Consider the following 11,088-nt stretch of genomic DNA (forward strand, 5'->3'; position numbering starts at 1 on the left):
AGGGCTTCCCCACCCGCCTAGGGAAATTATTTGTCCTAATATCCAACCTAGACCCTCCCCCCCCCCCCCGTAACTGGAGACCATTGCTCCTTGTTCTGCCATCCATCACTATTGAGAACAGCCTCTCCCCATCCTCTTTGGAACCTCCCTTCAGGAGGTTGAAGGCTGCTCTCAAATCCCCCCCGACTCTTCGCTTCTGCAGACTAAACAAACCAAATCCCTCCTAAGGAATGTGCTCCAGCCCCCTGATCAGTTCTGGTTTCCCTCCCTGGACCCTCTCCAATGCGTCCACATCCTTTCTGTAGTGGGGGGCCCAGAACTGGATACAATACTCCAGATGTGGCCTCACCAGTGCCGAATAACGGAGAATAACCCCTTCTCTGGATCTGCTGGCAATGCTCCTCCTAATGCTCCCTAGTATGCCATTCGCCTTCTTGGCTACAAGGGCACACTGTTACCTCATATCCAGCTTCTCATCCACTGGAACCCCCAGGCCTTTTCTGCAGAACCGCTACTTAGCCAGTCGGCCCCCCGCCTGTACCAGTGCTTGGGATTCTTCCGTCCCAAGGGCAGGGCTCTGCACTTGTCCTTCTTGAACCTCCTCAGATTTCTTTTGGCCCAATCCTCTAATCTGTGTAGGTCATTCTGGACCCTCTCCCTGCCCTCCAGCGTATCCACCTCTCCCCTTATCTTAGTGTCATCTGCGAACTTGCTGAGGGTGCGACCCATCCGCTCCTCCAGGTTATTATGAAGCTGTTGCACATCAGGTTGCTGCAGGGAGGGCAGTGATGCCAGCCCTGGTCGAGGGGAGGCAGGGCTTAAGTGAGCAGCAATTCCAGAGCCCACAGGCCAGCCCAGTGACTCATTGGCAAACCTAGCGCTCAACTTGATGTGCATCTGTGACCCTGAGCGCCTGCTCTAACCCACCAGCTCTGGAAAGCAATAGACACGCGTCCCTTGGCTCTATGCGCTGTAGAACAGGCCCCCGCTGCCTGGAGTTAGGACGGAGCATCCCCTCCCCCAGGGACAGGTGATGACAAGCCAAACGGAGCAAACTACGGGTTTCAGGTTGGCTGAAGGAAAGGCAGCTTGAAGTCAAACCAAACCCAGGGTCTTCTGCTTCCAGATACTGGTCAGTCTGCCCTGGGGACGCTGCAGTCGTCCTGCAGTGAATCCGCTTTCCTGGGTTCTGTTCTGATTTGGCCAACATGCCCACGCACGCGCGCACACACGCACGCACGCGCACACACGCACGCGCACACACACATGCACGCACGCGCACACACGCACGCTCACACGCACACTCACACACACATGCACGCACGCGCACACACGCACGCTCACACACACATGCCCACGCACGCGCACACACACATGCACGCACGCGCACACACACATGCACGCTCACACACATGCACGCACGCGCACACACACATGCACGCTCACACACACATGCACGCACGCTCACACACGCACGCGCACACACACATGCCCACGCACGCGCACACACATGCACGCACGCGCACACACACATGCACGCGCACACACACATGCACGCACGCATGCGCTGCTTCCAGCTGAAAAGCTGAAACAAACAGTTTGACCTCAGACAAAGCCAAAAGGAACCATCCACTTTCACCTGCATTCAGGAACAGCATGCGCCTCCCCCTCTTCCCCTGCCAAAAATGCCTTTTCACCAAAGAAGCCATTCACCGAAAAGCATTCCCTGTGCTCCCAGTGGAAGCTCCTCGGCTGTCTCCCGCTGCTTTCAGGGTGGTGTGACTTTTGCCCATCTCCTCTTGAACCGGCAGCACGGCCTACACCCCCGAGGCCACCGACTACGACGTGCGGGTGCTGCTGAGGTTTCCACAGCGGGTGAAGAACCAGGGCACAGCAGACTTCCTGCCCAACCGTCCCCGCCACAGCTGGGAGTGGCACAGCTGCCACCAGTGAGTTGAGCGCCGTGCTAGTCCCTCTCCTTGCACTGGTGGGCAGAGGCGGGTCCCCAGGCTGGCTCAGGGCAAGGCTCCGGGTCAGTAAAGCAGCCACCCCTGGCTCTAGGTCAATGGACTGGCCCCTCCATCCCGCACCCACCTGGGCTTCCTCTCTCCATTTTCTCCTTCACTTGCTCCCCCCCGTTCCTCCCCTCCTCCATTGACCTATCCCAACTCCAAATCCCCTGCCCTCCCGCTCCCCGGCTTGTGTCCAGGAGCCCCTGTGCTGCTCAGCACCCTGGGCGGCTCCCAAAGGGCCAGGCCACATCATCGCAGAGCCCGGGACTAGTGGCTCCAGCCCAAGAGCAGCTCTGGCTTCCGCAGCGGTGAGTGATGCATTGTGGGCGCGGGTGCCTGACACGCCCACTATGCCGCTGTGGCGTGGGGAGGGGAGGGGAGGGTCTGGGTCCTGCCACTTCCCTGCCTCCATCGACGCCCGGGCAGGCATCTGGGAACAGCCCTGTGGTACAGGCCTCTCCCGGTCGCCAGGCACTACCACAGCATGGACGAGTTCAGTCACTACGACCTGCTGGACGCCACCAGCGGGAAGAAGGTGGCCGAGGGCCACAAGGCGAGTTTCTGCCTGGAGGACACCACCTGCGACTTCGGGAACCTGAAGCGCTACGCCTGCACCTCCCACACCCAGGTGAGTGGCCGTCCCCATGGGAGCAGCCGGGCCCTGCGCTAGCGCTCCCGGATCAGACCCTGTCCCCATGGGAGCAGGCTCCCGCCCAGCCCCCTGCCGGGAGAGCCGGGCCCTGGGCAAGTGCTCCAGGACCAGACCCCGTCCCCTTGGGCCAGCGCCAGGCTCACATGCCCCCTGCAATACAAGCCGGCTCTGGCGCAGGTCCAAGTGTGTCCCCCAGGCAGGCCCGGGGGGTAGGTGGGGGCAGGGCGTTTGGCCCATGTTCTGGGTCCCTGGCTCCCCACAGCAGCCCTGGGCAGGGGCACGGCCGGGGGTGCCCCACATGCCAGGCTCCTCTGCGGCTGTCCTGGCCCCCATCTGAGGCCTCCCTCTGTTCCTGGGCTGCCCGGCAAAGGGGCAGCAAGGCACAGTGGGGCAAGCAGCCCAGGCAGCGCTCTCCCGGGTAGAGCACTCGGTGCACAGCTAGCTCTGAGCCCTTCGCACGATCCACACGACAGCGCACCCCCCCGGCATGCGCAGGAATCCACCCCAGGATTTCCAGAGCACCGCCACATTTGACGGACAGTGTCCTCCTTGCCTGTGCATTAACACCCCTGACCGGCGCCCGGGGCCACCTGCAATGGGCCCGAGCGCTGCCGGGAGGCGAACGCGCACGCTGCACTAGCAGGCGAGACCAGCCGTGGCCCGTGCAGAGCCGCACCGCGGGCGAGCGTGTTCCCGTGCCCAGAGCCGCACCGCGGGCGAGCGTGTTCCCGTGCCCAGAGCCGCACCGCGGGCGAGCGTGTTCCCGTGCCCAGAGCCGCACCGCGGGCGAGCGTGTTCCCGTGCGCAGAGCCGCACCGCGGGCGAGCGTGTTCCCGTGCGCAGAGCCGCACCGCGGGCGAGCGTGTTCCCGTGCCCAGAGCCGCACCGCGGGTGAGCGTGTTCCCGTGCGCAGAGCCGCACCGCGGGCGAGCGTGTTCCCGTGCCCAGAGCCGCACCGCGGGCGAGCGTGTTCCCGTGCCCAGAGCCGCACCGCGGGCGAGCGTGTTCCCGTGCCCAGAGCCGCACCGCGGGCGAGCGTGTTCCCGTGCCCGGAGCCGCACTGCGGGCGAGCGTGTTCCCGTGCCCGGAGCCGCACCGCGGGCGAGCGTGTTCCCGTGCCCGGAGCCGCACCGCGGGCGAGCGTGTTCCCGTGCCCGGAGCCGCACCGCGGGCGAGCGTGTTCCCGTGCCCGGAGCCGCACCGCGGGCGAGCGTGTTCCCGTGCCCGGAGCCGCACCGCGGGCGAGCGTGTTCCCGTGCCCAGAGCCGCACCGCGGGCGAGCGTGTTCCCGTGCCCAGAGCCGCACCGCGGGCGAGCGAGTTCCCGTGCCCAGAGCCGCACCGCGGGCGAGCGAGTTCCCGTGCCCAGAGCCGCACCGCGGGCGAGCGAGTTCCGGTGCCCAGAGCCGCACCGCGGGCGAGCGTGTTCCGGTGCCCAGAGCCGCACCGCGGGCGAGCGTGTTCCCGTGCGCAGAGCCGCACCGCGGGCGAGCGTGTTCCCGTGCGCAGAGCCGCACCGCGGGCGAGCGAGTTCCCGTGCCCAGAGCCGCACCGCGGGCGAGCGTGTTCCCGCGCCCGGAGCCGCACCGCGGGCGAGCGTGTTCCCGCGCCCGGAGCCGCACCGCGGGCGAGCGTGTTCCCGCGCCCGGAGCCGCACCGCGGGCGAGCGTGTTCCCGCGCCCGGAGCCGCACCGCGGGCGAGCGTGTTCCGGCGCCCGGAGCCGCACCGCGGGCGAGCGAGTTCCCGTGCCCGGAGCCGCACCGCGGGCGAGCGAGTTCCCGTGCCCGGAGCCGCACCGCGGGCGAGCGTGTTCCCGTGCCCGGAGCCGCACCGCGGGCGAGCGTGTTCCCGTGCCCGGAGCCGCACCGCGGGCGAGCGTGTTCCCGCGCCCGGAGCCGCACCGCGGGCGAGCGTGTTCCCGCGCCCGGAGCCGCACCGCGGGCGAGCGAGTTCCCGTGCGCAGAGCCGCACCGCGGGCGAGCGTGTTCCCGTGCGCAGAGCCGCACCGCGGGCGAGCGAGTTCCCGTGCGCAGAGCCGCACCGCGGGCGAGCGTGTTCCCGTGCCCGGAGCCGCACCGCGGGCGAGCGAGTTCCCGTGCGCAGAGCCGCACCGCGGGCGAGCGTGTTCCCGTGCCCGGAGCCGCACCGCGGGCGAGCGTGTTCCCGTGCCCGGAGCCGCACCGCGGGTGAGCGTGTTCCCGTGCGCAGAGCGAGCGGCTCATGAGAAACGCTGACGCCACGGCCTGTGGCCACTGCTCTCCCTCTGCCAGGGCCTGAGTCCCGGTTGCTATGACACCTACAACGCGGACATCGATTGCCAGTGGATTGACATCACAGACGTGCAGCCTGGAAACTACATCCTCAAGGTTGGTGTCCCGGCTCGCTGGGCCTCTCCGGCAGGCCCGTGGCTGGAGGGAGCTGTTCCCTGCACAGCCAGGGTGACGCTAGTGCTGGGTTTGGCTTGCGTGTCCACAGCCCGCCCATCGCCATGCAGCTGAGCAGCACAGCCGGTCAGACGGGCTCTGAGGAGCAAGCAGCTGCCGGAGGCCCAGGACAAGCTGCGCATTGGCAGCGGGGGGCTAGGAAATGAAACAACTGTGGGTCCCCTGGAGCCCTTGTTCTGCTGCTTTTCCTTGTACACAAACGCCCTGTGAGGAGCGAATGAAGCCCAGCTCCAAGCGGGCCCAGTGCCACTGAGCTCCAGGCAGGCTAAGCCCAGTCACGCCAGCGCTGGACCCTCTCTGCTTCCACTTTTCTTTTCTTGCCATTTGCTGCAGAGAAGCAGGACAGGGCATCAGGACAGAAACCGCTTTGTTTTCTGGGACGGATGCGCAGGCACTTCGCCTGCAGGAGGAAGCACGAACTCGAACCGGGGACAGTGGGCAAGCAAAGCTGCCAGGCAGTTCATGTCCCTAAAGGGAATTCCGGCCCCTCCCCAGCAATCGGCTGCGCTTGTCATTGCAAAGCTGCGGATTACAGTTGAGCCGGGGACCCGCCAAGAGCAGGGCCTGTTGCGCATGGGGCTGTACAGCTCCCAGGGGTAGCTGGGCTAGACACAAGAGATGGGACACAGGTGGGATGCACAATTCCATCCCTTTCTCGCCCTACACAGCGCACCAGGGGTGGGTTCTCAGGTGGTCTCTGCTTTGTCTTCTCAGGTTCAGGTGAACCCCAAGTACCTGGTGCTGGAGTCAGACTTCACCAACAATGCGGTGAGGTGCAATATTCACTATACCGGACGCTACGTTGCCACCACAAACTGCAAAATTGCCCAGTAAGAGCCTTCGTGAAACTCCTGCTCCTGGTCTTTCCTCGCGGCCCCTCCCTGCAGCACCCAGGCAGCTCCCCTCGCCCCCCCCCCCGCCCTTTGTGTGGGGTGGGTGAATGGGCTCGGAGAGGGGAAGGGAAATGGGAGGCTGGAGGGGCCAGGACCTGCTGCCAGTGATGGACTTTGGAGGAGGGGCTGGGGGTCGGCACCGTCTTTCCAGGCTAGACCTGAGGCGGAGCAGTTCTGTATCGGGATGCACCTGCGGAGTGCTCTGGTCTCCACGCAGAGCGAAAAGCACCTCGCTCTGCCCTGGGCTCGCTGCTAGGCCGGGGTCACATCAGCGCCGGTCCTGCGAGACGTCTCCATTGCTAACGCTTACGCAAGAAACCCCAGAAAACACCTCCTAGGCCAGGCCCTCGACTCCCAGCCCCTGCTCCCCCAGGCCAGGCCCATGCAGGCGTGTCCCCACACCCTGCTGCTTTGCATGGCTGAGGGTTGTCCAAGCACACACCTGGGACCCACAGCTCTGGAGTCTCTGCCAGCTCTGCCACTGACTCACCGTGGGACCAGGGCAAGACACTGGGGGCTCGATTTTCAGAGGCGCTGAGCACCAGCTGCTCTCATGGAGTTTATCGGCTCTGGGAATCAGGCCTGACGCCTCCGTAGGCCTCCCTGTCAGGTGGGTTAATCTGATGATCCCTGATGCCCACGGCAGGCCTCAGCCAAAAGGGCTAATTCCCCAAGGGGGTCAGTGCACCGGGGAATTGTGCTACAGTTCCACCTCCCGACCCAGAGCTCACGGGGAAGGCCATGTTGGCCCTGGGACAAATCAGAGCAGCTTTGGGGCTGCGCTAACGCCCGCCAGAGCTGGCAGCTCCCAGGCTGCTCCACGTGCTGCCCCTCCTTGCCCAGCCTCACCCCAGCGCACGTGAGGCGGGGGGAGGGGCCAAGGCAAACCCACAAGTGGGCACAGCGCAGCCCTCTCCGTGCACACTTGGGGCACGTTGCCGTGTCTCCGACGGCCCTGCGCAGCCAGGCCCCAGGGCGCCTTCGTGTTGAGCGGGTGGTTTGGACACACTCGCCAGGAGGGGAACGGATGTTTTCACTTTCTCGTAAAAAATGTGTTTTGCACCTGGCTCACACTGGGCCCTGGTGGGAAAGGCCAACTCACAGGCACTGGCAGGGAGGGCAGCAGACTCCAGCAAGGGCACTGCCCACCTTAGCACAGGGCAGTGAACCTTGGTCACTGACTGACAGAAAAAGCAGCTGGGGGCCACCTGGAGTGAGGAAAACCCGCTCTCACCTCACTCACCCTCGGCTCGGGGAGCTGTTCTCCAGCCCATGGGGAGGGTGGGGAGCAGGGCTCCATGCCTTAGAGCCTCCCCCAGCAGGGCCAGCCGGCACGTGTGCTCCAGCCCTGCGGGATGTCTGACGCTTGGAGATAAACTAGGCAAATACAACCTAGATGGGGCCACTGTTGGGGGGGTGTATCACTGGCTGGACAGCCGTTCCCAGAGAGGAGTTATTAACGGGTCCCAGTCATGCTGGAAGGGCAGAACAAGCCGGGTTCCACAGGGGTCTGGTTTGGGGCTGATTCTTTCAATATCATCATCAACCATTTAGATATCAGCATAGAGAGGACGCTTATTAAGTCTGCAGATGATAGGAAGCTGGGAGAGATTGCAATACTTTGGAGGATGGGTCAGAATTCAAAATGGTCTGGACAAACTGGAGAAATGGTCTGAGGGAAACAGGATGAAGTTTAATAAGGACAAATGCAAAGTGCTCCACTTAGGAAGGGACAATCAGTTTCAGACATACAGAATGGGAAGTGACTGTCTGGGAAGGAGTACGGCAGAAAGGGATCTAGGGGTCAGAGTGGACACAAGCTAAATATGAGTCAACAGTGCAACACTTTTGCAAAAAAGGCAAAATGATTCTAGGAGGCATTAACAGGAGTGTTGTGAGCACGACAGGAGGAGTCATTCTTCCGCTCTGTTCCGCACTGATTAGACCTCAACTAGAGTATTGTGTCCAGTTCTGGGTGCCACATTTCGAGAGAGATGTGGAGAAATTGGAGAAGGTCCAGTGAAGAGCAACAAGAATGATGAAAGGTCTAGAGAACAAGACCTATGAGGGAAGACTGAAAGAACTGGGCTTGTTTAGTTTAGAAAAGAGAAGACTGAGAGGGGACATGATAGCGGTTTTCAAGTATCTAAAAGGGTGTCACAAGGGAGGAGGGAGAAAAATTGTTCCCCTTGGCCTCTGAGGATGGGACAAGAAGCAATGGGCTTAAACTGCAGCAAGGGAGGTTTAGGCTGGACATCAGGAAAAACTTCCTACCTATCAGGGTGGTTAAACACTGGAATAAGTTGCCTGGGGAGGTTGTGGAATCTCCATCTCTGGAGAGCAGGTTGGATAGACATCTATCAGGGACTAGGATGCCTATTCCGAACTACCTAGTTCGAGCCCCGTGTAGCTGCGCTGCATGGGGTTCGAACCAGCGGGGATTTAAAAATGGCGGCTCCCCGCTTATGCAAATGAAGCCCGGAAAATTCAAATCCCGGGCTTCATTTGCAAGTGCGGTATGCCTACATTACCCCGCTAGTTCGAACTAGGAGGGTAGTGTAGACATACCCTGGGGTACTTACCATTTTATTTGGAAAAAGGGGGACTTTATAGAGAAAGGTTGAGAAACGTTGTCTAGACGGTGCTGGGCCCTGCCATGTGGGCAGGGACCGGACTTGAACTCTCGAGGTCCCTGCCCGCTCTAGTGCCCGGTGATTCTATGAGTCTGTCCGCCCGTGTGGCGATCACTGTGGGCTGGATCACAGTACGTTGGGGTAGAGCCAGGCCGCAGGCTTTAGCGCCCCCTGCCTGCCTCAGAAGATGGGGCAATTCCTGCCGGGCCCTGCTAGAGGACAGGGTGCCCTGCTGGAGTTCTGCACGTCATGGATTGCAGCGAACTTGCAGGCTGACATCCTGGGCCCATGCACATTCAGGGCTGGCTTTGCCATTGATTTCAGCAGGGCCAGAGTTCCATGCCCTAGTGCTCCAGATCCCAGGGAGACCCAGGCAGTATTTTATGGGGTCTGGGATTTCCAAGTAGGAGATCTTTCTGGAGCTCTCTGGTTCCTACTTCCCTGTCAGGGGCTAGGCCATGGTGCCTGTGCTATTTCGCAGCTGAACCTTAGCGGGGCCACCCGCCCTTCACATAAACAGACACAATACATTTCATTGCAACATTTTTTCCAGTGAAAAAACAGCTTTTTGTTTAAAAATTGAAATGGCCATTTTTGGTCGTCGTGATTGCGGGTTTCTGTAAACAGCCTGGTTTTTCAATTTGTCTTTTCGGTTTCAGGCATTGACAGCTTTTGCTAAATGCGCGTTTGCCAAAATAGTGGGGGAAGGGGACGAGGGAAACACTGGGCATTGGTTCCTGGAAATAATGAGCATTTTCTAACCAGTCTGCCTGCGGGGTGCTCTTATTTCCCCTTGCAGGTCGTGAGCCATCCAGGGAGGGATGCCTAACACCCGCCCCCACCGCTGATCCCAAATGCAACGCTTTCAAGATGGCACTTGAGATGTCAGCTTCTGGGAGGCACAGTACCGAGGGCATCAGACGTTTCTCCATTCCAGCAGCCCCGAGAGAAACGATTTCTCGATTTTAAGAACATGAGGGAAATAAGAGTGTTTATTTTGAATACTTTTATACATAACTTTTCTTTACTCTTTGGGGCATTTCCCTGTTTCAAAGTGGAGTTTTCTGAGGATTTAGGTTAAATAAAAAAGGGATTATTACTGTAGCAGGCACTACCAGTAGATTATGCACTGTGTCATGGGTAGCTCTCCAGTCTAACCTGTGCCCAGCTGTACAATACAGGGCTGTGCTTTTGTGCAGGTTCGCTAGTGACACTGCAAACCATAGCCCTCAGCCTCGCAGGAAGAGAACGGCTGCGATTTGGATGCATTTTTTTATATTATAAATAATCTGACACCACCGTGCCACAAACAGGAATTAAGGTGAAGTTTCAATGTGGCCTCTGGTTTTGTCTGCATGCAGAGTGCCCAAGCAAAGACGTCTCGGTGGGAGTGTCAGAAGTCCTTAGCCCTGCAATTCCACAGCCGTCAGCTGGAACTGTGGGCAGCCAAGCCCGCGCTGCTCTGCCTCGGGAGACCCAGCAGTTCGGCAAACCTCGAGGGCTACAGTCAGCTCTCGGTAGGGGCAATGCCACTGCGCAGGGGTTATTATTTGGTGACTTTGTACCCGGTGCTGTGGGGCGCTTAACTCAAGTCACTTTTGGTTTTCTTCATTCCACTCATGGCTCTGGGGTGCAGCTGGTGGGGAGGGGTTCAGGTGCAGGCTGCCCCATGGAGAGGGGACAGCCCCAGCCCTCTCACCACAGCAGCTCAGGGCCAGGAGAGAAGCTCCTCTCCATGGCCACTGCAGCTCCAGTGGGCACAGCCAGGGGAGGGGGCATGTTCCCTGCCTGGAGCAGGTCCAGGTTCGTCTGCCCCCTGCGCTTCCCAGCCAGAGTGAGGAATGCAGCAAACTGGGCACTTTGCCCTCGCTCCCTGACAAAGGGGAACAGCCAGCCATGTTCCCTACAAAAGGGGGGCTTCAGCCCTCTGCCACCCTCCCTAACGGGCACCTGGGGGTGAGAGGCTCAGGCCTGGGGCAGTCCCAGACGGGGGAGTGGGGACCGTGTCCCCAGCCAGCCCCTTTCACCAGCCTTGTGATTCTGTCTCTTTTCTGCATGGTTTTCTGAGAAGCAATCCCATTCCAGGCACACCCATTGCCCTGGCACAACCAGCCCTGACCTGGCTGCAAGTGATGAGAAGAGGAAGCTGTCGACCGAATGTGGGAGTCCTAGCTCTGTCTGGTTAGTAGGGATTCTCGGTCAGACAGACAGACACACAGACCGACACTCTCTCAGACATACAGGACACTCGTATTGCCTGGTGCCTAGCAGCCCGAGTCCTGGACCAGGGTCCAGTGTGCGAGGTGCTGTGCAGATACAGAACAACAAGCCTGTCCTAGCCCAGCGATTTGACAAGTAAAGTAACGCAACGCTGCTTCGCACGGAGGTCGCAGTCAGAGGGGTTATCCCCGTTTATATTGGTCGCCCTGAGACCTGAGTTTGGCTGGGTCTGTT

At 60.9% G+C, this 11,088-nt stretch overlaps 1 protein-coding gene across 1 annotated transcript in view; it reads left to right on the forward strand.

The window, feature by feature from the left end:
- The window catches only part of LOXL1 (lysyl oxidase like 1), a 29,043-nt gene extending 19,305 nt beyond the window's left edge, over positions 1-9,738 (forward strand). The window contains exons 3-7 of the mRNA XM_014573149.3: positions 1,812-1,949; positions 2,484-2,640; positions 4,935-5,030; positions 5,823-5,938; positions 9,434-9,738. Of these exons, the coding sequence (XP_014428635.2) occupies positions 1,812-1,949; positions 2,484-2,640; positions 4,935-5,030; positions 5,823-5,938; positions 9,434-9,440 (514 nt within the window). The 3' untranslated portion in view covers positions 9,441-9,738. The remainder of the gene's footprint in view (positions 1-1,811; positions 1,950-2,483; positions 2,641-4,934; positions 5,031-5,822; positions 5,939-9,433) is intronic.
- The last annotated feature ends 1,350 nt before the right edge of the window (positions 9,739-11,088 follow it).

The sequence above is a fragment of the Pelodiscus sinensis genome, chromosome 14 (assembly GCF_049634645.1).
Source record: "Pelodiscus sinensis isolate JC-2024 chromosome 14, ASM4963464v1, whole genome shotgun sequence".
Classification (NCBI taxonomy): Eukaryota; Metazoa; Chordata; order Testudines; family Trionychidae; genus Pelodiscus; species Pelodiscus sinensis.